General features: G+C 44.9%; 2 protein-coding genes across 4 annotated transcripts in view; both read right to left on the bottom strand.

Moving 5' to 3' along the window:
• RUNX2 (RUNX family transcription factor 2) overlaps window positions 1-26,854 on the bottom strand; it is a 249,685-nt gene that overhangs the window by 73,966 nt on the left and 148,865 nt on the right. For 2 of the 3 annotated variants that reach the window (XM_073586532.1, XM_073586534.1), the window contains exon 1: window positions 7,895-9,943. In XM_073586532.1, coding sequence (XP_073442633.1) covers window positions 7,895-8,203 — 309 coding nt within the window. In that variant the 5' untranslated portion in view covers window positions 8,204-9,943. Of the gene's footprint in view, window positions 1-7,894; window positions 9,944-26,854 lie in introns of those variants that run through there. The other variant, XM_073586535.1, reaches the window with a different exon arrangement.
• Window positions 5,075-7,777, bottom strand: LOC141098498 (uncharacterized; the record flags this gene model as incomplete). Its single annotated transcript, XM_073586334.1, has 1 exon — window positions 5,075-7,777. A coding segment is annotated over one exon (1,014 nt), but the record flags the coding sequence as incomplete, so codon positions are not given.

Here is a 26,854-nt window from a genome sequence, read left to right as displayed (position 1 = left end):
AACCATTTTTGATAGGTAATTGTATGAAATAGGAAAAAAACGACAACAAAAAACAAACAAGTATACATCTAATAATAAAAAAATACATGTCAGATAAGCAAGACTTACACAGGAACATGTCAAATAAGCAAGACATACGCAGGAACATGTCAAATAAGCAAGACATACGCAGGAACATGTCAAATAAGCAAGACATACGCAGGAACATGTCAAATAAGCAAGACATACGCAGGAACATGTCAAATAAGCAAGACATACACGGGAACATATCAAATAAGCAAGACATACACGGGAACACGTCAAATAAGAAAGACATACGCAGGAACATGTCAAATAAGCAAGACATACGCAGGAACATGTCAAATAAGCAAGACATACACGGGAACATATCAAATAAGCAAGACATACACGGGAACACGTCAAATAAGAAAGACATACACAGGAACACGTCAAATAAGCAAGACATACGCAGGAACATGTCAAATAAGCAAGACATACACGGGAACATATCAAATAAGCAAGACATACACGGGAACACGACAAATAAGCAAGACATACACAGGAACATGTCAAATAAGCAAGACATACGCAGGAACATGTCAAATAAGCAAGACATACACGGGAACATATCAAATAAGCAAGACATACACGGGAACACGTCAAATAAGAAAGACATACACAGGAACACGTCAAATAAGAAAGACATACACAGGAACACGTCAAATAAGAAAGACATACACAGGAACACGTCAAATAAGAAAGACATACACAGGAACACGTCAAATAAGCAAGACATACACAGGAACATGTCAAATAAGCAAGACATACGCAGGAACACGTCAAATAAGCAAGACATACGCAGGAACATGTCAAATAAGCAAGACATACACAGGAACATGTCAAATAAGCAAGACATACGCAGGAACATGTCAAATAAGCAAGACATACACAGGAACATGTCAAATAAGCAAGACATACGCAGGAACATGTCAAATAAGCAAGACATACACAGGAACACGTCAAATAAGCAAGACATACACAGGAACATGTCAAATAAGCAAGACATACGCAGGAACATGTCAAATAAGCAAGACATACACGGGAACATATCAAATAAGCAAGACATACACGGGAACACGTCAAATAAGAAAGACATACACAGGAACACGTCAAATAAGAAAGACATACACAGGAACATGTCAAATAAGCAAGACATACACAGGAACATGTCAAATAAGCAAGACATACACAGGAACATATCAAATAAGCAAGACATACGCAGGAACATGTCAAATAAGCAAGACATACACAGGAACACATCAAATAAGCAAGACATACACAGGAACATGTCAAATAAGCAAGACATACACAGGAACATATCAAATAAGCAAGACATACACAGGAACATATCAAATAAGCAAGACACACAGGAACACATCAAATAAGCAAGACATACACAGGAACATGTCAAATAAGCAAGACATACACAGGAACATGTCAAATAAGCAAGACATACACAGGAACATATCAAATAAGCAAGACATACACAGGAACATGTCAAATAAGCAAGACATACACAGGAACACATCAAATAAGCAAGACATACACAGGAACATGTCAAATAAGCAAGACATACACAGGAACATATCAAATAAGCAAGACATACGCAGGAACATGTCACATAAGCAAGACATACACAGGAACATGTCAAATAAGCAAGACATACACAGGAACATGTCAAATAAGCAAGACATACACAGGAACATATCAAATAAGCAAGACATACACAGAAACATGTCAAATAAGCAAGACATACACAGGAACATGTCAAATAAGCAAGACATACACAGGAACATGTCAAATAAGCAAGACATACACAGGAACATATCAAATAAGCAAGACATACACAGGAACATGTCAAATAAGCAAGACATACACAGGAACACATCAAATAAGCAAGACATACACAGGAACATGTCAAATAAGCAAGACATACACAGGAACATATCAAATAAGCAAGACATACACAGGAACATATCAAATAAGCAAGACACACAGGAACACATCAAATAAGCAAGACATACACAGGAACATGTCAAATAAGCAAGACATACACAGGAACATGTCAAATAAGCAAGACATACACAGGAACATATCAAATAAGCAAGACATACACAGGAACATGTCAAATAAGCAAGACATACACAGGAACACATCAAATAAGCAAGACATACACAGGAACATGTCAAATAAGCAAGACATACACAGGAACATATCAAATAAGCAAGACATACGCAGGAACATGTCACATAAGCAAGACATACACAGGAACATGTCAAATAAGCAAGACATACACAGGAACATGTCAAATAAGCAAGACATACACAGGAACATATCAAATAAGCAAGACATACACAGAAACATGTCAAATAAGCAAGACATACACAGGAACATGTCAAATAAGCAAGACATACACAGGAACATGTCAAATAAGCAAGACATACACAGGAACATATCAAATAAGCAAGACATACACAGGAACATGTCAAATAAGCAAGACATACGCAGGAACATGTCAAATAAGCAAGACATACACAGGAACACGTCAAATAAGCAAGACATACGCAGGAACATGTCAAATAAGCAAGACATACACAGGAACATGTCAAATAAGCAAGACATACGCAGGAACATGTCAAATAAGCAAGACATACACAGAAACATGTCAAATAAGCAAGACATACACAGGAACATGTCAAATAAGCAAGACATACGCAGGAACATGTCAAATAAGCAAGACATACACAGAAACATGTCAAATAAGCAAGACATACGCAGGAACATGTCAAATAAGCAAGACATACGCAGGAACATGTCAAATAAGCAAGACATACACAGGAACATGTCAAATAAGCAAGACATACACAGGAACATGTCAAATAAGCAAGACATACACAGAAACATGTCAAATAAGCAAGACATACGCAGGAACATGTCAAATAAGCAAGACATACGCAGGAACATGTCAAATAAGCAAGACATACACAGGAACATGTCAAATAAGCAAGACATACACAGGAACATGTCAAATAAGCAAGACATACACAGGAACATGTCAAATAAGCAAGACATACACAGGAACATGTCAAATAAGCAAGACATACACAGGAACATGTCAAATAAGCAAGACATACGCAGGAACATGTCAAATAAGCAAGACATACACAGGAACATATCAAATAAGCAAGACATACACAGGAACATGTCAAATAAGCAAGACATATGCAGGAACATGTCAAATAAGCAAGACATAAGCAAGACATACACAGGAACAAGTCAAATAAGCAAGACATACATGGGAACACAAGAATCGAGTAAACTGTCCATTGTATTGACCACTATTAACTTGGATGTGCAGTAGTTTGGGCTTTTTTTCCTTGCTTTTTAGCCAAAGCCAGGAGGAGATTTTCCTTTATCATCCATCCTTGGTTAGGCGAAATAAACACATCAAAACCGTGATGTGTGTCTGCATTAGTTCAGTTATATAGAGTAAGCTTCATAGGCCATTTATATGCTTAGACTAAATAAACTAAAAAAGAAGCAATAAAATATTGCACCTGCATGATCACATAAAATACACACTAAAAAAACAGGGTAAAAATATATAAATATGTAAAAAAAATGTAATAAAATAAGTAGTTGAATAAATATAAATTCAGATTTTTTTTTTCTTTCCCAGGACATTTTCAACAGTATTTTTTGTGTAACTGTAAAACTCTAAAAATATTATGAGAAAAAATAGGGAAAAAAATAACATTTGAGCTGTTTTGAAGACTAAAAAATACTATAGTTACAATATATCAGTTTAAAAGCATAAAAACGTCATTATAAAAATAACAAAGATGTCATTACTTTTTATTGTCGGGCGGTCACGTCAATGTTTATTGACTATTTTTGAAGAATGCGTCCTTGCACTGTATTAGAAGATATTATAAATAAAAAAAAAGTAATAATAGTAATAATATGGATTTTAATGTAACAAACTAAAATGAGAAAGAGGAAATTAAAAAAGAAAAAATATGACACAGAAATTTAAGGACAAATACATCAGAAACTAACTTTTGCCACTTATTCTGTCTTGCAAATTTTCACGGGTGACTCATAGGAATTCTTAGTGAGGTTGCGTAGAAGGGAGTCATTGTTTTACCGACCAGTAGTTTGCCACTGGTACAGTAGCCAGGCTTTAGGAAATAATTCTCCTGTAACCACTGCCCACAAACACCCGCTCAGCTAAAGCAGTTAGCATAAAAAAAAAATTGACAGTGCAATTTTTTTTTGTCTAATTTTATTTTATTTTTTATTCTCTATTTTTACATATTAACATAATTTATAGATACGGCTACATAGGTTTATTGGTTTTAACTAATCCCCAAATGATGCCTATGTTAACCTCTGTCCAATATTATTTCCAAGAATAAGATATCACACTATTGTATATATTTGTTATTATTATTATTATTATTATTATTATTATTATTATTATTATTATTATTATTATTATCTACCTGGCTTGATGCTCTAGACAATGCAAATATGTCCTATATTTACAATTAAATTAAATATAAATTGATCATTCACAAAAATCACTATATAAACAATTGTTCACAATATATTTATTTAATGCATATATATAAATAATAATAATATATTAATAATATAAATATATAACTAAATATATGTATATGACACATGCCTATATATATATATACAGTAAATATATTATCTTTATATAAATATATATGTATCTGACATGCATATACATATGATCTGTAAATATATATATACACACACACATTATATAGACAGTTTTGTAGTTTCAAGCAAGGATTCTAGAGGTCGTCTCTATTTTTCCTGAAACATATAGACTCCTATTTTAAAGAATATTGTTTATGTGTTTTCTCTGTTTGTTTATGTCCCAAGTAAAACTAAACTACAATAGTTAATAATTACATTATTATTATTATTATTATTATTATACAACATATATTGTTTATTTATTTATTTTGTGGCCACGTTCACTAAAGAATGGAACTGAAAATTAAGGCTATTTTTTTTTTTTTTCATTTGAAAATGAACTGATGATTATCCAGTGGAAAAAAAAAACATTTTAGCTTAAAATCCCACCATCCATTTGTGGCTTTCCTATTGAGCTCATTTGACCGAACCCTGGTACTAATAATTTACAGCAATTTGGCTCTCTATGAAAACAACAATAGATGATTCTGCATCTCCTGCATCCTGGCCAGTGTCTGTGAGAGTGCAGCACTGGACAGAAACGCCACAGCGATTCCCCCAAGACATCTCCCATCCTGTTAGTCTGATGCCGCAGTGCATGTAGTGTCATACATGATACATGTGGCCCCTGGAGAAACATTCTGATGCATCCTAGAGTTACTGCAGAAACCCCTCCGGGGATATTTACTGTACATTACAATACTTGGCTCCAATCATAAAGCAGGAAAACACAGAGAACAAAAGGAGAAGGAACTAGTACACTGCTAAGGGAAAGATAGATAGATAGATAGATAGATAGATAGATAGATAGATAGATAGATAGATAGATAGATAGATGATAGATGGATGGATAGATAGATAATAGATGGATAGATAGATAATAGATGGATAGATAGATAGATAGATAGATAGATAGATAGGTAATAGATGGATAGATAGATAGATAGGTAATAGATGGATAGATAGATAGATAATAGATGGATAGATAGATAGATAGATAATAGATGGATGGATGGATAGATAGATAATAGATGGATAGATAGATAATAGATGGATGGATTGATAGATAGATGGATGGATAGATGGATAAATAGATGATAGATAGCTAGATAGATAGATAGATAATAGATGGATAGATAGATAGATAGATAGATAGATAGATAGATGATAGATAAATAGATAATAGCTAGCTAGCTAGATAGATGATAGATAGATAGATAATATATAGATAGATGGATAGATAGATAGATAGATAGATAGATAGATAGATGATAGATGGATAGATAGATACATAAGCACATGGCCCCCTTCTGGGGTAGCTGTTTTAGGACTGAGTCTGCTAAATAAGTGTACATACAAGTGCACAGTTCTGTGATTCCATTGTAATGTATTCTCACCATATATCTCTATATTGCAATGTTACATATATTATATGTATCTGTGTGTTTGTATATATATATAACATATGGGTCTGTGAGTATAAATTTATGACGACCTTTGACACTCTCAGTGCTGGAATGAATGTGTCGCATGGATTTATGTCTTTTTACACCAATTAAGGAATTTGCTCCTAAGACCTTGTGGGGGCATCACAACACATTAGGAGACCCCAATCAGAGGACAATAAAACATCCAGACTCCTTATCTATGAACTGGTCCAATATTTATGTTTCTCCCTCTACCATAATCATAATTCTGCTTCACGTCACTTCTCTCAACTATTGCATTTTTTCTGTGTTGTATTGTGCATAAATATGTGACTTCAGATTTTGTATTAGCCAATGCCTGAAGAAGAGACCTGAGTAGTCTTGAAAGCTTGCAATGTGTTACCATCTTTTCAGTTAACCATTAAAAGGTATCAACTACTGAGGACTCTCAATCCTGAATATTTTTCTATATATATCAGTGTGATATAGAGACAGATGGTGATATATACATATACTATATATATATCTTAGCTGCAGCTGTTTTATTGCAGATACCTTACATTACAGGAGCCCATTATCATGCATTGCAGCGCTAGACCCAGCACCAGAAGATGCTGGACTGGGCAGGAGGAGGTGCAGGACCAGGCAGCAGAAGGTGCAGGACCAGGTAGCAAAAGGTACTGAACAGAGCAACAGGAGGATACTGAACCAGGCAGCAGAGGGTGCAGGACTGGGAAGCAGAGGGTGCAGGACCAGGCAGGAGGAGGTGCAGGAGCTTTGGCAGCAGAGGGTGCAGGAGCCTTGGCAGCAGAGGGTGCAGGAGCCTTGGCAGCAGAGGGTGCAGGAGCTTTGGCAGCGGAGGGTGCAGGAGCCTTGGCAGCGGAGGGTGCAGGAGCTTTGGCAGCAGAGGGTGCAGGAGCCTTGGCAGCGGAGGGTGCAGGAGCTTTGGCAGCGGAGGGTGCAGGAGCTTTGGCAGCAGAGGGTACAGGAGCTTTGGCAGCAGAGGGTGCAGGAGCTTTGGCAGCGGAGGGTGCAGGAGCTTTGGCAGCGGAGGGTGCAGGAGCTTTGGCAGCGGAGGGTGCAGGAGCCTTGGCAGCGGAGGGTGCAGGAGCTTTGGCAGCGGAGGGTGCAGGAGCTTTGGCAGCGGAGGGTGCAGGATCTTTGGCAGCGGAGGGTGCAGGAGCTTTGGCAGCAGAGGGTGCAGGAGCTTTGGCAGCGGAGGGTGCAGGAGCTTTGGCAGCGGAGGGTGCAGGAGCCTTGGCAGCGGAGGGTGCAGGAGCTTTGGCAGCGGAGGGTGCAGGATCTTTGGCAGCAGAGGGTGCAGGATCTTTGGCAGCAGAGGGTGCAGGAGCCTTGGCAGCGGAGGGTGCAGGAGCTCTGGCAGCGGAGGGTGCAGGAGCTTTGGCAGCGGAGGGTGCAGGAGCCTTGGTAGCGGAGGGTGCAGGAGCTTTGGCAGCGGAGGGTGCAGGAGCTTTGGCAGCGGAGGGTGCAGGACCGGGCAGGAGGAGGTGCAGGAGCTTTGGCAGCGCAGGAGGAGCCGCAGAGCAGGTCGGAGGCTGTCATCTCCTGCCGCACACCCCGGCTGACCCGGCACCGGTCTCCCCGCACGCTGACAGTCGCAGTCACACAGTATTACCATCCCTCAGCCCCATGCACACACATGCAGCACCCACCTTGAAGGCGACGGGCAGCGTCTTGTTGCAGCGCCAGTGAGAGGGCAGCACTGAGCACAGGAAGTTGGGGCTGTCAGTCCGGACCAGCTCGGCCGGGTGGTCGGCGATGATCTCCACCATGGTGCGGTTGTCGTGTGCCCGTAGCCTGGGCACCGGGAGCGCCGCTTCCTGCTGCTGCTGCTGCTGCTGGCTCTGGGGCTGCTGCGGGCCGCCGGGCACCGGGCTGACGTCGCTCATCTTGCCGGGCTGCAGGCTGCTGGAGGGCGGGCTGAACCTCCGGCTGGTGCTGGGATCTACGGGAATACGCATCACAACAGCCGGGGGTTATTGTCAGCGCGATGAGGGGAGGACGGAGGAGCGGCGGGCAGTGGAGGGGTTAACGGGGCACTACTGGGGCATGGCAGCTGGCGGTGAGCTCAGGGAATGAGGGGTCCCTGTGGGCTATAGGGTGGCTGCAGGGATCCACTGTGTGCTGGAGATCAACTCTTCAGGGATCCTTCTGGAGATCACTGCTTGTGTCGGGAGCAATGGATGGATCTGGTGATCAAGTGCTGGATGAAGTGGGAGAAGCAGTGATGGATGAGAGGAGAACTCGCTCTCCAGATCAGTTCAGGTCATTAGCAGATCCCTCTCTGCAGGAGATCATGTCTTTTGGATCCCCCTTTTTTGCTGGAGATTAGTTCTTGAATTAGCGGATCCCTTTTTTAGTGGAGATCAGTCTTTGTATTTCTGGATTCCTGTCTGCTGGAGATGATCAGTCCTTGTATCCCTGGATCCCTTTTTAATGGTGATCAGTCCTTGTGTTTCTGGATCTTTTTTTTCGGTGATCGGTTGTATTTTTGGATCTTTTTGTTGTTGGAGATGATCAGTCCCTGTATTCTGGATCCCTGTCTCCCGGAGGTGATCACTCCCTGTATCTGTGGATCCCTATCTCCTGGAGGTGATCAGTCCTGGATCCCTATCTCTTGGAGGTGATCACTCCCTATATCTGTGGATCCCTGTCTCCTGAAGATAATCATTCCCTGGACCCCTGGCTCCTGAAGGTGATCACTCCCTGTATCTGTGGATCCCTGTCTCTGGAGGTGATCAGTCCTGGATCCCTGTGTGCTGGAGATCAGTCAGGTCCGGTAGGTGTCTCCTCTCAGTCCTTATATACTATGTGATCGGCAGCAGCCCCTGGTCCCGTCCCTCTACCTGGGTTATGTCTAGGACCCCCCCTGCCCTGCAGAAAGTCCCTAATTAATATGAATGAGCCCCCCTCCCCACCAGGTCACTGCTGGCTGTCAGTAGCCTGTCCCCCCACAATCTTATCTGCTGGATCCAGGGATCAGTACAGCCTCCTCCAAGTCTTCTGTGATCTCCTTTATGATAAGTGTAAAAACGTCTTCTTCTTCTGAAGATCTGTCAGGATTTCTCCATGAAGGAAGCAGGAGGAAGAGAAAAGAAAAAAAAAAGCTCTTCAGCCCCAGTGGTGGAGGTGGTGGTGGTGCTCCTCAGCCCCAGTGGTGGTGGTGGAGGTGGTGGTGCTCCTCAGCCCCAGTGGTGGAGGTGGTGGTGGTGGTGCTCCTCAGCCCCAGTGGTGGAGGAGGTGGTGGTGGTGGAGGTGGTGGTGGTGCTCCTCAGCCCCAGTGGTGGTGGATGTGGTGGAAGTGGTGGTGGTGCTCTTCAGCCCCAGTGGTGGTGGTGGAGGTGGTGGTGCTCCTCAGCCCCAGTGGTGGTGGATGTGGTGGTGGTGCTCCTCAGCCCCAGTGGTGGTGGAGGAGGTGATGGTGGTGGAGGAGCTTTTTTCTGCAGGAGGCTGGCTTTGTGAATGATTAGGGGGTTTGTGGTTTATATAGTGAGTCCTCTGCTGAGCCACACAGCAGACACGTGGTGTCCTGACGGGACAGGATCGGGCTGATCAGCAGGAGTGCTGCCCAGCCTGCTGCCCCCCATGCCCTGAGCTCATCACCAGCTGCAAGGAAGCCAGAGCAGGAGAGGCGAGAAGGAGCGAGCAGCAGCTGCCGGGGCTCACAGGAGGCTTCTGCTTGTTTGTGTCTATGCTACAAAAAAAAGGGCAGATCTTAGAAAAAGAAGCATTTTCTGTACCCAATAGTAGTGGTGCTGCCCTCCCACCGCAGATAAAGGGCCTATGAAAAGCTGCAGGGAGATTTGGGGAAAAATCTACTGTGCCCTGTGCTATTCCGGGGGGGGGGGGGGGGGGGCTGAATCTAGTTCTTAGGGGGGGGAGGGGGTGATACCTTATAGTTCTAAAAACATCACAAATGATATCTGCCATCATTAGATAACTGTGTCGCCAGATTGCATTGCTTTGACACACCGGCCGGCGCTGAAGAGGTTAATAGGATCCAATAATTATTATAATTATACAAGGATCTGCAACCTGTTGAGAGACTCCCCCCTGCACTGCGAGGGTTAATAGCACGGGATGCCACTCATGTAAATGACCCAACCTGTCCATCTCTCCCTAAAAGTACAGCTCCCAGCATCTCCCATGCTGGTCCTTGTGGCAGCTCATGGTTATTGTTTGTCTTTTCTCACTAAGAATCTGCAGGGGTTAATAGGATGGGATCAAGCAAGGGTGTAGCTATATTAAGGGCACTGGTTGTAATCATGTCTGGGGGGGGGCAAAAGGTCCATTTGGTCCATATGAAAAGACTGCAATAGTTGGGGGTCTTGTTGGGATATTTTGCATTGGGGCCCCCCCGAGCTGCCAGTTAAGCCTACTGGATGGGAAGCAAAGCATGTCAATGACCCACCCTGTCACTCAACTCCCAACATCCTCCATCCTGGGGCCTGTAGCGTCTCAGGAATTTTTTTTTCTAGCTAGGCATCTGCAGGGGTTAATAGGATGGCGGATGAGGTCATTGTACAGGAATTGCCAACCTGCTCTACCCTCTAGGTAAAACTACAACTCCCAGCATCTCCTGTAGTATCACATTGCATTGAGTGTCTTCCACTGCGAGGGTTAATATATTGCCCAGAAATCTACAAGCCAAAACTACTACTCCCAGCATCTCCCATCTTGGTCCTTGTGCATTTTTTTTTACTAAATATCTGACATTAAAAGGGTTAATAGGATGAGATGCCCTGATGGCGGATGAAACTACAAGTCCCAGCATCTCTTGTTCCTGTCCATTGGAGGTGGTGGTGGGGGGGTCACTATTTTCTTTTAAAGCCAAAGGATGTTTTGCAAAGGTCTGGCTAGCACTGCAGGGGTTAATTACGTTTGATGACGTCATTGCTGGAGTTTATACTTTACTGTGACCTCAGCAGGTTTAATGCAAAGAATGAGACCCAGGATGAGAGGCCTGCATGGAGTTTCCTTGGCATGCTGGGAGTTGTAGTTCCACAACAGCTGGGCAGGCCCAGGTGGCAGGCTGCTGAAGTAACCATGTCCTCCAGCAGTATACCGCATGCTCTGCAGTGATCACACGCAGGCGATGCGTTATACGGTACCGTCACTTTAGGCCGGAGTCACACTGGCGAGGAATACGGGTGCGTGAGAGGCGCAAAAAGCCCGCATTACACACGGACCAATGATTCTCTATGGGGTCACTCGCACCAGGCGTATATTTCTCCTCCGTATCCTACGCTGCGTGCCACTTGCAGCATGCTGCGATTGTCAGCGTACTACGGCCGTAATTCGCCAATGCAAGTCTATGGGTGCGCAAAAAATACGGATTACACACGGAGCACACATGTGACTTGCGAGAAATACGCACCCGGTGTCTTTTAGAAAAGCCGGCAATTCAGTGCGCGATACAGTAAACTCACACTGACAGGTTTAATAAAGAAATGAAAGAATAGATATATACTGTACACATAGAATACATATATATATATATATGCATTCTTTGTGTCTATATCTATTCTTTCATTTCTTTATTAAAACTGTCATAGGGCTCCATTATATGTCCATTTTGCAAGCCTGCGAGAAAATCTCGCCATACGGATTACATACAGATGCTGACATGCGCAAAATACGCGACCACACCTTGCTTACGGATGACATACGGAGCACTGTTTAGGGGTCTGTCATCCGTATTACGCATGTAAACTACTGACCGTATTTTGCGCAGGTTAGTGTGACTCCAGCCTTAAATTTAAAGAACCGTTTATTTACAAATAACTTTCTTCTTGTTACAATGTATCTAATTCTGTAACCCTTAACGTTCTGAACAGAGCAGAGACAGGGTAAAAGCCTCCCGGCATAAGTCGTGGCGCCCCTGTTCCTAATACTAGTCTGCGGTGTTCTTCATTTTTCTGAAAGTAAATGTAATAATAGTAATCATCCTCTTTATTTATACAGCGCCAACGTGTTTCGCAGTAGCAGAAAGTTCCCGCTATTTCAGGCGTGCTGACAGTTTGAAAAAAAAGAAAATAACACACTCTGGTTCTCCACTTAAGAAGATGGCCATGATTAGAAAATCCAAGGCTGCTTTAGTTATAAAAGAGCGCCACACCTGTCCTCAGGTTGTGTGTGGTATTACAACTCATCCCTATTCATTCTGGGACCAGGGGAGTTTTAATCCCTGTTTTAGAAGGAGTGACGGTGCACGTCATTCATTCCTTAAGGGGCTGACAAGCGTCGCGCTCTGCTATTTCTGGCAGCCCCCTAGAGAGTGAATGCAGCAGTGGTCGGATATTTGACCTAATGCTCCGTTTTGTAATGGTGGTAAAAGCTCCCTCTTCTGCCAATTTGTGTGGGTCCCAGCAGTCGGACCCCACTGATTAGCAAGCTATCCTTCTGATAGGCTACTAATTGTTTTCACCTGGCAACCCCTTTAAGCTGCAGTACCAGACACAACCTGTAGAGAAGTGTGGCACTGTTAATGAAAGAAAATAGATAGTTTTGCTCCTGGAATATCTAGGACGATGTATGACTTATATCCTGGTCATCTCCTGTATATAATTATATATCTTCTGCTGGTATAATCTGGGCATCTCCCTGTATATAATTATATCTGTACAGCTGGTATAAACTGGGCATCTTCTGTATATAATTATATTTGTAAAGCTGGTATAACCTGGGTATTTTTGTATATAATTATAGACAGTATGTACAGCTGGTATAACCCGGGTATTATCTGTATATAATGATATATGTATAGCTGGTATAACCTGGGCATCTCCCTGTATATAATCATATATGCACAGCTGGTATAACCTGGGCATCTTCTGTATATAATTATATATGTATAGCTGGTATAACTTGGGCATCTCCTGTATATAATTATATATGTATAGCTGGTATAACCTGGACATCTTCTGTATATAATTATATATGTATAGCTGGTATAACCTGGGCATCTCCTGTATATAATTATATATGTATAGCTGGTATAACCTGGGTATTTTCTGTATATAATCATATATGTATAGCTGGCATAACCTGGGTATCCTTTGTATATAATGATATGCGCACAGCTGGTATAACCTGGGCATCTCCTGTATATAATTATATATGTATAGCTGGTATAACCTGGGCATCGTCTGTATATAATTATATATGTGTAGCTGGTATAACTTGGGTATTTTCTGTATATAATGTTATATGTATAGCTGGTATAACCTGGGCATCTCCCTGTATATAATCAAATACGTACAGCTGGTATAACTTGGGCATCTTCTGTATATAACTATATATGTATAGCTGGTATAACCTGGGTATTTTCTGTATATAATCATATATGTATAGCTGGTATAACCTGGGTTTCCTTTGTATATAATGATATACGCACAGCTGGTATAACCTGGGCATCCTCTGTATATAATTATATATGTATAGCTGGTATAACCTGGGCATCTCCTGTATATAATTATATATGTATAGCTGGTATAACCTGGGCATCTTCTGTACATAATCATATATGTATAGCTGGTATAACCTGGGTATTCTTTGTATATGATATACGCACAGCTGGTATAACCTGGGCATCTTCTGTATATAATTATATATGTATAGCTGGTATAACCTTGGCATCTCCTGTATATAATTATATATGTATAGCTGGTATAACCTGGGTATTTTCTGTATATAATCATATATGTATAGCTGGTATAACCTGGGTATCCTTTGTATATAATGATATACGCACAGCTGGTATAACCTGGGCATCTTCTGTATATAATTATATATGTATAGCTGGTATAACCTGGGCATCTCCTGTATATAATTATATATGTATAGCTGGTATAACCTGGGCATCTTCTGTATATAATTATATATGTATAGCTGGTATAACCTGGGCATCTCCCTGTATATAATTATATCTGTACAGCCGGTATAACCTGGGCATCTCCTGTATATAATTATATATATACAGCTGGTATAACCTGGGAATCTCCTGTATATAATTATATATATGTAAAGCTGGTATAACTTGGGTATTTTCTGTATATAATGATATATGTATAGCTGGTATAACCTGGTTATCTCCCTGTATATAATCATATATGTTCAGCTGGTATAACTTGGGCATCTTCTGTATATAACTATATATGTATAGCTGGTATAACCTGGGTATTTTCTGTATATAATCATATATGTATAGCTGGTATAACCTGGGTATCCTTTGTATATAATCATATACGCACAGCTGGTATAACCTGGGCATCTTCTGTATATAATTATATATGTATAGCTGGTATAACCTGGGCATCTCCTGTTTATAATTATATATGTATAGCTGGTATAACCTGGGCGTCTTCTGTATATAATTATATATTTATAGCTGGTATAACCTGGGCATCTCCCTGTATATAATTATATCTGTACAGCCGGTATAACCTGGGCATCTCCTGTATATAATTATATATGTACAGCTGGTATAACCTGGGCATCTTCTGTATATAATTATATATGTATAGCTGGTATAACCTGGGTATCACCCTGTATATAATTATATATGTACAGCTGGTATAACCTGGGCATCTTCTGTATATAATTATATATGTATAGCTGGTATAACCTGGGCATCTCCCTGTATATAATTATATCTGTACAGCCGGTATAACCTGGGCATCTCCTGTATATAATTATATATGTACAGCTGGTATAACCTGGGCATCTCCTGTATATAACTATATATGTACAGCTGGTATTACCTGGGCATCTCCTGTATATAACTATATATGTACAGCTGATATAACCTGGGAATCTCCTGTATATAACTATATATGTACAGCTGATATAACCTGGGCATCTCCTGTATATAACTATATATGTACAGCTGATATAACCTGGGCATCTCCTGTATATAACTATATATGTACAGCTGATATAACCTGGGCATCTCCTGTATATAACTATATATGTACAGCTGATATAACCTGGGCATCTCCTGTATATAACTATATATGTACAGCTGGTATAACCTGGGCATCTCCTGTATATAACTATATATGTACAGCTGGTATAACCTGGGCATCTCCTGTATATATATATGTACAGCTGATATAACCTGGGCATCTCCTGTATATAACTATATATGTACAGCTGATATAACCTGGGCATCTCCTGTATATAACTATATATGTACAGCTGGTATAACCTGGGCATCTCCTGTATATAACTATATATGTACAGCTGCTGATATAACCTGGGCATCTCCTGTATATAACTATATATGTACAGTTGATATAACCTGGGCATCTCCTGTATATAATTATATCTGTACAGCTGGTATAACCTGGGCATCTCCTGTATATAATTATATCTGTACAGCTGGTATAACCTGGGCATCTCCTGTATATAATTATATATGTACAGCTTGTATAACCTGGGCATCTCCTGTATATAACTATATATGTACAGTTGATATAACCTGGGCATCTCCTGTATATAATTATATATGTACAGTTGATATAACCTGGGCATCTCCTGTATATAATTATATCTGTACAGCTGGTATAACCTGGGCATCTCCTGTATATAATTATATCTGTACAGCTGGTATAACCTGGGCATCTCCTGTATATAATTATATATGTACAGCTGGTATAACCTGGGCATCTCCTGTATATAACTATATATGTACAGCTGGTATAACCTGGGCATCTCCTGTATATAACTATATATGTACAGTTGATATAACCTGGGCATCTCCTGTATATAATTATATCTGTACAGCTGGTATAACCTGGGCATCTCCTGTATATAATTATATCTGTACAGCTGGTATAACCTGGGCATCTCCTGTATATAATTATATATGTACAGCTGGTATAACCTGGGCATCTCCTGTATATAACTATATATGTACAGCTGGTATAACCTGGGCATCTCCTGTATATAACTATATATGTACAGTTGATATAACCTGGGCATCTCCTGTATATAATTATATCTGTACAGCTGGTATAACCTGGGCATCTCCTGTATATAATTATATATGTACAGCTGGTATAACCTGGGCATCTCCTGTATATAATTATATATGTACAGCCGGTATAACCCGGGTATCCTCTGTATATACTTACATATGTACTGCTGGTATAAGTTGCCCATCTTGTATAAATCTTTACAGAGGATGCCCAGGTTATACCATTGTCACTATATGCATATACAGGAGGTATACATTACACGTCACACTCTGTTTAGTGATGTGGATAATTGTGGATTTTGCAGACAAATGGAGGATTACAAAGCCGTGGCCTGTTGTGTTCACATGGGGTTAAATCCAGATCTACATTTCCTGGCGTCCTGATCTCCATCCTCCGCTAGAATAAAGTCTTAAAAAAAAATTAACTTTTCCGTCACAGGGGAGAGCTCTCGCCCAACTCAGGCCACGGGAGTGAATGGAGAACTGAGAGGTGTTGTGTTCCGAGTCTGCACCGAGCCAGCGCTACACCGCGTTCCCGAGCCGGAACGTGAAGAGTGAAGTGTTGCACAATGTGGCGGGATCCCTTATTAATCGGCGTCCCCTCCCCCCCGTGTGACGCCGCCGTTCTCCTTCCTTGATCAGCTATTGCCGCTCTGTTTATTTATTGCAATGTATCTTTTGTAAGAAAACATGTTGCCAATATTAAAACAGTGAGCTAATAACAAGGTGCCACCGGTGCCAAGAAGAAGGCTAATTAGATCTCGGGCCTCATTCTATGTCGCGTCGGAGGAATTTTTTTTTTTTTGCTATTATTAATAAAAATATTTTTTTTTTACTTTATAATATTAATAATAACATTTGTAATTAATACCTTAAAGGTCCAGACATTTTTTTACTTTTGTTCTTTTTCTTTTCGTCTTCCCAGAGCCGTACTTTTTAAACATTTTCCCACCGACTTAGCCACATGCAGGGGCGTAACGATCGCAGTGTCAGAGGGTGCGACCGCAATATGGCCCATGTGAGAGGGGGCCTGCCTGGTTCAGCTCCTATGTCAGCTGGACACACATTTGTCTGCAATGTATAGTGGCGTAGAGACTCGCCAGCTCCCTACATTGCAGTACACGTCGCCGGCCAATGAAAGGCTGGTAGCTGACATCACTGACGCAGCGTAGCAGGAACGTCATGTGCCGCCCATGGCTAACACCCTACAGTCAGCTGCCGGCTTCTGAATGGATTACAAAAGAGGACGTCACGCGTCGTGGCAGCAGAGAGGGGTAAGAAGAATCAGGTTTTTTTTTAAAGACATTATACCAATAAAAGACCTATGGTGAGGGACTTTAAACCAGGATGGAGAACATTATAGCAGGATGGGGCCCAGGAAGGGGTGCATTATTAACTGGAAGTGTGCTAGGATGGTGGACATTATACCAAGAAGAGGCACAGGATGTGGGAAATAATTACTGGAATGGGCTCAGGATGGGGGGACATTATTACTGGATGGGTTCCAGGGTTAGGGACACTATACCAAGAAGGGGCCTAGAATTGAGGCCACTTTATCAGGAAGGGGGACAAAATACCAGGATGGGGGGCATTACTGGTGAAAGGGGCCAAGATGGGGGACATTATATCAGGAAACGGCCCAGGGTGAGGGACATTATTTTTAGAAGGGGCCAGGATAGAGGACATTATTACTGGAAGGGGCTTAGGATGGGGGACATTATATCAAGAAGGGGCCCAGGATGGAGATCATTACACCAGAAAGAGGCCCATTAAGGAGGATATTATGCCAGGAAGGGATCCAGGATGGGGGCACTTTATTACTTGATGGGGCCCAGGATGGGGGCACACTATTACTGGAAGGGGCTCAGGATGAGAACATTATACCAGGAAGGGGTCTTGTATGAGGAACATTATACCTGGATGGGGGCACATTACTCCTGGAAGGGGCCCAGGATGGGGGATATATCAGTAAGGGGGCCTGCATGGGGAACATTATTACTGGAAGGGGTTCAGGATGGGGAACACATACCAGGAAGGGACCCTGCATGGGGAACATTATACCTGGATGGGGAACATTATTACTGGAAGGGGTTCAGGATGAGGGATATTATATCAGGAAGGGCCCCTGCATGGGGAACATATCAGGATGGGGAACATTATTACTGGAAGGGGCACAGTAGTGTACAGTATATAGAGGGTTCTGCGCACAGTTTTATGTATTTAGCCTTCTACATTGTTTTATATTAACCCCTTAAGGACAACTCCCATGATTACAGGACTGGAAGAAACGTTGAGTGTCTTGGCGTCCTTTCATCCTGTTGCTGTCAACATTATAATTTTTGCACTAAAGCAATTGTACAGGGTGCGAGGGTTGTTTCTTCTTTATGACACAAGCAGTACTTTCTATGATGATTTAGAGCACAGTATCCGGGACTTTGCTTATTTTTCCCTATAGGGCTAAGTACTTGCAGGGAGGACAATTTGCCTGTTTTACCCGACGCCAATCTCTTACCAACTCACAGGCCACCGTCCTCTCCTGCCAGCGATTTTGCTGCTTCATTTCAGGTGACATCAGCAGAGATGTTCTGTCATGATTCAACGAGTAAAACAGAAGCTGCGGAGACACCATCACGTGTTTCTCAACGCAAGCAATGACCAGCCAGGTCTTTGCCCGGGAAGGAACAACCACGGGAAGGGCAGTCTCCAATGAAGGAAACCACCTATGCCAAAACATGGTATCCATCCACATACAGCTGTTTCAGGGTACCCCGAAACAGCTGTCTGTGGATGGATACCATGTTTGTTCCTTCCCGGGCAAAGACCTGGCTGGTCATTGCTTGCGTTGAGAAACACGTGATGGTGTCTCCGCAGCTTCTGTTTTGCATGTTTTACACATTTCCCATAAGGGATGGGGGCAGTGCTCTAGAATCACTGCGTTGAGAAACACGTGATGGTGTCTCCGCAGTGTCGGATGTTGATCTCCATGAGTTCATTCATCCTCTTCATGATTCAACAAGTGACCTGGGACCAGGGGGCACCTTTCCTGGCCCAAACACTAGGGGGCGCCCTAGCTCGCCCTGTAATCCAGGATACCTCAGATGGCGAAGGCATTGGGGCCTCCGTCCTTGCCTTATCTCCTAAGTTAGCCCTTCGTCTGTCCCCTTCCCCCACCCAGGGACACCGCAGTACACCAACCCGACAGACGGGGTAACAAAGACAAGGGGAAACTGAAAACTGTACACACATAAAATATACATGGTGGGCCATTTATGTGGATACACCTATATAAAATGGGACCCATTAGACTTTTATTTATGGGGTCATCTGAAGGCAATTGTCTATGCTGTGAAGATACGAGATGTGCAGCATCTGAAACAACGGATACTGGAAGCCTGTGCTAGCATTTCTTCTGCGGTGTTGCTATCAGTGTGTCAAGAGTGGGAGAAGAGGGTTGCATTGACAATCCAACACAGTGGGCAGCACTTTGAAGACATTTTATCAGTGGTCATAAACTTGTAAATAACTCATGAAAGAATAAAGTTACGTTAAAACCAAGCACATCATTGTTTATCTTGTGAAATCTATATATATATAAACGCCTTATCGTGTCTGTCTGTAACCGAAATCGCGGGTCGCTGATCGGTCGCGGCCGCCAGGCCGCAACCAATCAGCGACAGGCGCAGGCCTTAATCTGTAAAAAAGAGAATTAAAATAAAAAAAAGTTATTCTCACCTTCCGACGGCCTCCAGTCTTCTTTCCACGCGCCCAGCCTCGCGTTCCCAGTAATGCTTTGCAGCTTAGACCGCTGATGACGTCACTCTCGCGAGAGCGAGAAAGAGGACCGACGTCATCAGCGGTCTAAGCCGCAAAGCATTACTGGGAACGCGAGGCCGGGCGCGTGGAAAGAAGACAGGAGGCCGTCGGAAGGTGAGAATAACTTTTTTTTATTTTTTAATATTATTTTTGTACAGGGCCGTGGCAGTGATTAGTCGTGGCTACAGGGCCGCGTTGCTGATTGGTCGCGGACAGGGGCCGCAACGCTGATTGGTCGCGGCTACACGGAAAGGGGGGTGAGGGGACCATGCATATCAGGATAGGGGGGGTGAGAGGACCATGCATACCATGAAAGGGGGGTGAGGGGACCATGCATACCAGGATTGGGGGGTGAGGGGACCATGCATACCAGGATTGGGGGGTGAGGGGACAATGCATACCAGGATAGGGGGGTGAGGGGACCATGCATACCAGGAAAGGGGGGTGAGGGGACCATACATACCAGGAAAGGGGGGTGACAGTGAGCATACATACCAGGATTGGGGTGTGAGGACCATGCATACCAGCAAAGGGGGGTGAGGGGACAATGCATACCAAGAAAGGGGGTGAGGGGACCATGCATACCAGGATAGGGGGGTGAGGGGACCATGCATACCAGGAAAGGGGGGTGAGGGGACCATACATACCAGGAAAGGGGGGTGAGGGGACCATACATACCAGGAAAGGGGGGTGGCGGTGAGCATACATACCAGGATTGGGGTGTGAGAGGACCATGCATACCAGCAAAGGGGGGTGAGGGGACAATGCATACCAAGAAAGGGGGTGAGGGGACCATGCATACCAGGATAGGGGGGTGAGGGGACCATGCATACCAGGATTGGAGGGTGAGAGGACCATGCATACCAGGATTGGGGGGTGAGAGGACCATGCATACCAGGATAGGGGGGTGAGGGGACCTTACATACCAAGATTGGGGGGTGAGAGGACCATGCATATCAGGATTGGGGGGTCAGGGCACCATGCATACCAGGATAGGGGGTTGAGGGGTAGCATGCATATCAGGATTGGGGGTGAGAGAACCATACATATCAGGATGGGGGGGTGCATTATTACATTATTATTATTAAATCTTCAAAAATAAACTGCATATATATTCTAGAATACCCGATGCGTTAGAATTGGGCCACCATCTAGTTCTCAATAAGTTTGATGTGTCACATGACCCTCTTCCCATTGAAAAAAAGTAAGTTGGTTCCAAAATGGCCACCATGGTCACCACCCATCTTGAAAAGTTTACCCCCTCACATATACTAATGTGCCACAAACAGGAAGTTGTTATCACCAACCATTCCCATTTTATTTAGGTGTATCCATATAAATGGCCCACCCTGTACACTCACCTATAATAGAGGTATTCACCAGGGTGTGTAGGGAGAGGGAAGAAAGCAAAATAGGGAAGGATAAGGAATTTCCAAGCAACAGTTGCTAATAAACTCCAGCACTCCTCAAAAGCAACCTGTCCCACTCCAATGTCATGCAGCAAGTGCTAACCCTGACAAGGACTTGGTAATCGAGTCCAGACTTTATAGGGAAAAAGAGTGGCTAACCCAGCACAACTGAATGTAGGAGTTTCCAATATGGCCGATTAACCCCTGTTCTGCTGGAAGAAATAAAAACATTTAATACACTGGAGAAGTGCTTCTTCTAAGTGTAGTAGGAGCAAGCAGACACTGCGGTCTTCTGGCTCCACTCCGTTGCTGCAACCCCGTGACACTTTCTTCCTTTTCCTCTCCAATCCGTTGATGCAGCACCACTGCCGACATCACACTGATTGACAGGTGGCTTCCCGCAGTTAGGTAGCAGGGAGCTGACTGTCAATAAGTTTGACATCGGCAGTGACACCACATAGACTGAGCATAGCAGAAGAGAAGACGCTGCGCTGTCGATGTGACGTCACTAGTGATGAGCGAAAGGTGTTATCTGAGCATGCTCGGGTACTAATTGAGTGTCTGCGGCGTGCTCGAATAATATGTTCAAGTCCCCGCGGCTGCATGTCTCTCCGCTGCTCGACAACCGCAACACATGCAGGAATTGTCTGTTTGTTTGGTAGTCCCTTTAATTTAGCTTTTACCATTTTTTTTAATATCTATATATACATAATTATAATATTTTAATAAAAATAAAGTTTTATGCTTTTTTCCCCACTGGGAATTCTATTGTTTTTGCTTTTTAAACTTATATTCACAAACAGCAGAAATATATTCCATGATGGAAAATCGGTTTCATCTCTCTGAATGGGATGTTTGGGCAGGAAGCAAATGGATTTCATTCAGAAAAATATGTTGCAGAAATGCAAGAAAACCTTCCACGAATACCTGTACACGTGACCAGAATGTCCTGAATGATTCATCCAACAGGTTACATGGTGTGAAATGGGAACGGCGAAAAATAAAACAAAGATATTGCTCCAAAATAGCTGATTTTTACTATATAATTGTGCCATAGAAAAAGATGTATGTGACCGAGTCATTGAGCCAACAATCAATCTCTCCCACATAAAACAAGACCTCATACCACTAAAAAATCATCAAGGCTGCGGAAATATGAAGAGGGAAAAGCAAAGAGACACTTTCCAATGGACTGACCCAGAAAGTGGGCAGGATCTGATTATACCTAACTTGTGTCTAAGGAGCCACTTATCCTAGACCGCCCCGGTCCATCATTATCCAGAGCGGGAGCTCCGTGGAAGCTCCTCCCCGATTCATGAGTATATAGTATAGGCCATGATCATTACTGATCACCCCGGTGTATAACCTCCGACCCCTCACCTCCCCGGTGTATAACCTCCGACCCCTCACCTCCCCGGTGTATAACCTCCGGCCCCTCACCTCCCCGGTGTATAACCTCCGGCCCCTCACCTCCCCGGTGTATAACCTCCGGCCCCTCACCTCCCCGGTGTATAACCTCCGGCCCCTCACCTCCCCGGTGTATAACCTCCGGACCCTCACCTCCCCGGTGCATAATCTCCGGACCCTCACCTCCCCGGTGTATAACCTCCGGCCCCTCACCTCCCCGGTGAATAACCTCCGGCCCCTCACCTCCCCGGTGTATAACCTCCGGCCCCTCACCTCCCCGGTGTATAACCTCCGGCCCCTCACCTCCCCGGTGTATAACCTCCGGCCCCTCACCTCCCCGGTGTATAACCTCCGGACCCTCACCTCCCCGGTGCATAATCTCCGGACCCTCACCTCCCCGGTGTATAACCTCCGGCCCCTCACCTCCCCGGTGAATAACCTCCGGCCCCTCACCTCCCCGGTGTATAACCTCCGGCCCCTCACCTCCCCGGTGTATAACCTCCGGCCCCTCACCTCCCCGGTGTATAACCTCCGGCCCCTCACCTCCCCGGTGTATAACCTCCGGCCCCTCACCTCCCCGGTGTATAACCTCCGGCCCCTCACCTCCCCGGTGTATAACCTCCGGCCCCTCACCTCCCCGATGTATAACCTCCGGACCCTCACCTCCCCGGTGCATAACCTCCGGACCCTCACCTCCCCGGTGTATAACCTCCGGCCCCTCACCTCCCCGGTGTATAACCTCCGGCCCCTCACCTCCCCGGTGTATAACCTCCGGCCCCTCACCTCCCCGGTGTATAACCTCCGGCCCCTCACCTCCCCGGTGTATAACCTCCGGCCCCTCACCTCCCCGGTGTATAACCTCCGGCCCCTCACCTCCCCGTTGTATAACCTCCGGACCCTCACCTCCCCGGTGCATAACCTCCGGCCCCTCACCTCCCCGGTGCATAACCTCCGGCCCCTCACCTCCCCGGTGCATAACCTCCGGCCCCTCACCTCCCCGGTGTATAACCTCCGGCCCCTCACCTCCCCGGTGTATAACCTCCGACCCCTCACCTCCCCGGTGTATAACCTCCGGCCCCTCACCTCCCCGGTGTATAACCTCCGGCCCCTCACCTCCCCGGTGTATAACCTCCGGCCCCTCACCTCCCCGGTGTATAACCTCCGGCCCCTCACCTCCCCGGTGTATAACCTCCGACCCCTCACCTCCCCGGTGTATAACCTCCGACCCCTCACCTCCCCGGTGTATAACCTTGGGCCCCTCACCTCCCCGATGTATATCCTCCGGACTCGCACCTCCCTGGTGTATAACCTCCGGCCCCTCACCTCCCCGGTGTATAACCTCCGGCCCCTCACCTCCCCGGTGTATAACCTTGGGCCCCTCACCTCCCCGATGTATAACCTACGGACCCTCACCTCCCTGGTGTATAACCTCCGACCCCTCACCTCCCCGGTGTATAACCTCCAACCCCTCACCTCCCTGGTGTATAACCTCCGACCCCTCACCTCCCCGGTATATAACCTCCGGTCCTTCACCTCCCCGATGTATAACCTACGGACCCTCACCTCCCTGCTGTATAATCTCCGACCCCTCACCTCCCCGGTGTATAACCTTGGGCCCCTCCCCTCCCCGATGTATAACCTCCGGACTCGCACCTCCCTGGTGTATAACCTCCGGCCCCTCACCTCCCCGGTGTATAACCTCCGACCCCTCACCTCCCCGGTGTATAACCTCGGGCCCCTCACCTCCCCGATGTATAACCTCCGACCCCTCACCTCCCTGGTGTATAATCTCCGACCCCTCACCTCCCTGGTGTATAACCTCCGACCCCTCACCTCCCCGGTATATAACCTCCGGTCCTTCACCTCCCCGATGTATAACCTCCGGACCCTCACCTCCCTGCTGTATAATCTCCGACCCCTCACCTCCCCGGTGTATAACCTTGGGCCCCTCACCTCCCCGATGTATAACCTCCGGACTCGCACCTCCCTGGTGTATAACCTCCGGCCCCTCACCTCCCCGGTGTATAACCTCCAACCCCTCACCTCCCCGGTGTATAACCTTGGGCCCCTCACCTCCCCGGTGTATAACCTTGGGCCCCTCACCTCCCCGATGTATAACCTATGGACCCTCACCTCCCTGGTGTATAACCTCCGACCCCTCACCTCCCCAGTGTATAACCTCCAGCCCCTCACCTCCCTGGTGTATAACCTCCGGCCCCTCACCTACCCGGTGTATAACCTTGGGCCCCTCACCTCCCCGATGTATAACCTCCAGTCCCTCACCTCCCTGATGTATAACCTCCGGACCCTCACCTCCTTGGTATATAACCTCCGGACCCTCACCTCCTTGGTATATAACCTCCGGACCCTCACCTCCCCGGTGTATAACCTCCGGCCCCTCTCCTACCCGGTGTATAACCTTGGGCCCCTCACCTCCCCGGTGTATAACCTCCGGACCCTCACCTCCTTGGTGTATAACCTCGGGCCCCTCTCCTCCCCGGTGTTTAACTTCCAGCCTCTCACCTCCCCGATGTATAGCCTCCAGTCCCTCACCTCCCTGATGTATAACCTCCGGCCCTTCACCTCCCTGGTGTTTAACCTCCCGCCCCCCTGCCTTTACTAACATGTGACACAATGGTTGGCGGTGCAGAGCTCACTGATACCAACGCGGTCCTGTAATAGAAGACAATGTGGTAACAAGTCCGTCCATGACATTTCTTCCTCCTGAATTTTCCCCCATTACCTGTGAGTGATATTACTGGGAAGTGGAAACTCAGCAACGCAGGCACAAAGTGGAGACCCCATAATGTTACAGAGCAGGGGGCCGAGTGCTGAGGAGCAGAGGGAAGAAAGGTCACCACCGATCGACTCACTCCATAACTGCAGACCTCATCTGGTATAACATCATCACAAACACTGCGCCCCTGCCAGGAGCTTCAAGGCCGATCAGCTGCATGCAGCCTTACATCACCAAGCACAATAATATGTAATAATAATGCCGAGCAATGGATGCAGTGGAGTAAAGCCGCCACCACTGGACTCCGGAGGAGACGTGTTTTGTGCAGTGACGGATCGCACGCCTCTATCTGGCATCTGATGGAGGAGTCTGGGTTTGGTGACTCCAGGAGAACGTTACCCCCTGACTGCAGTGTGCCCGCTATATAGATGGTGAAGGAGGATAATGCTATGGGCTGTTATCAGGGGTCGGTGTAAAAACATTTTTGTCCCTATAATGATTATGTGTCCAAATTTACAAAGGGTTTATTTACATAAGGAACCTTACTTCCTCCTATCCTAGTCTTCACGCAGCGTCTTCTCACCTATTTACGCCCCCGGGCTGCTCCGCACTTCTTCATACCGGACAATCCCTGGTTTTTGTTTTGCTAGGATAATACAAAAACATTCCAGACGTTATGAAACCATTCCTGAGCTACAGAAATATTTTCCCCGTTGCTTAATGAGGGTAATTTGCTCTGTTTGTCTGGTTCTCATTTATTGCGCTTCTTGTTGATATTGCATGAAGTGTAATTGTCCGGTGTAGATGGGGGTAAAGCGTGGCACAGTCGCCTTATCGCTGTTGTTTTTAGCATTTGCATCGCCTCCACGTGACGCCGAGTGTTACATTTGCCTTCCACGCACATTACGGATACAGTTCCGTTCATTAATTCTCACTTTGCTTTGCAAGGAAAAAAGCGACATATAAGCAAAGTTGTTCTCCTTCGCCGTGCACAGAGCGTGGAGATATACAAATCGTGACTTCCTACCGGCTCGGGGACGGCGGAGCTCTCTCTCTGGTTGAGCGCTGCTCCTCTCTGGAGTATTTGCTTGAAAACTATAAGTCTATTTGCAAAACTAAAGAGGGTAATTCTAAAAGAAAGGCATTTAACCCCTTATGCCCCCTCCCAAAAACAGCTTCTCCAACCTGAAAAGTCCAATTGTCTATCCGTACACCAATATTTTATACTTATATATATGTATACTTTTGCAATCTACTTTATGTATTG

The sequence above is a fragment of the Dendrobates tinctorius genome, unplaced genomic scaffold (assembly GCF_039654945.1).
Source record: "Dendrobates tinctorius isolate UK_male_01 unplaced genomic scaffold, ASM3965494v1 ptg000093l, whole genome shotgun sequence".
NCBI classification, from domain to species: domain Eukaryota; kingdom Metazoa; phylum Chordata; class Amphibia; order Anura; family Dendrobatidae; genus Dendrobates; species Dendrobates tinctorius.
Note: the sequence above shows the minus strand (reverse complement) of the source record. Positions and strands in the feature narration are given on the sequence as shown.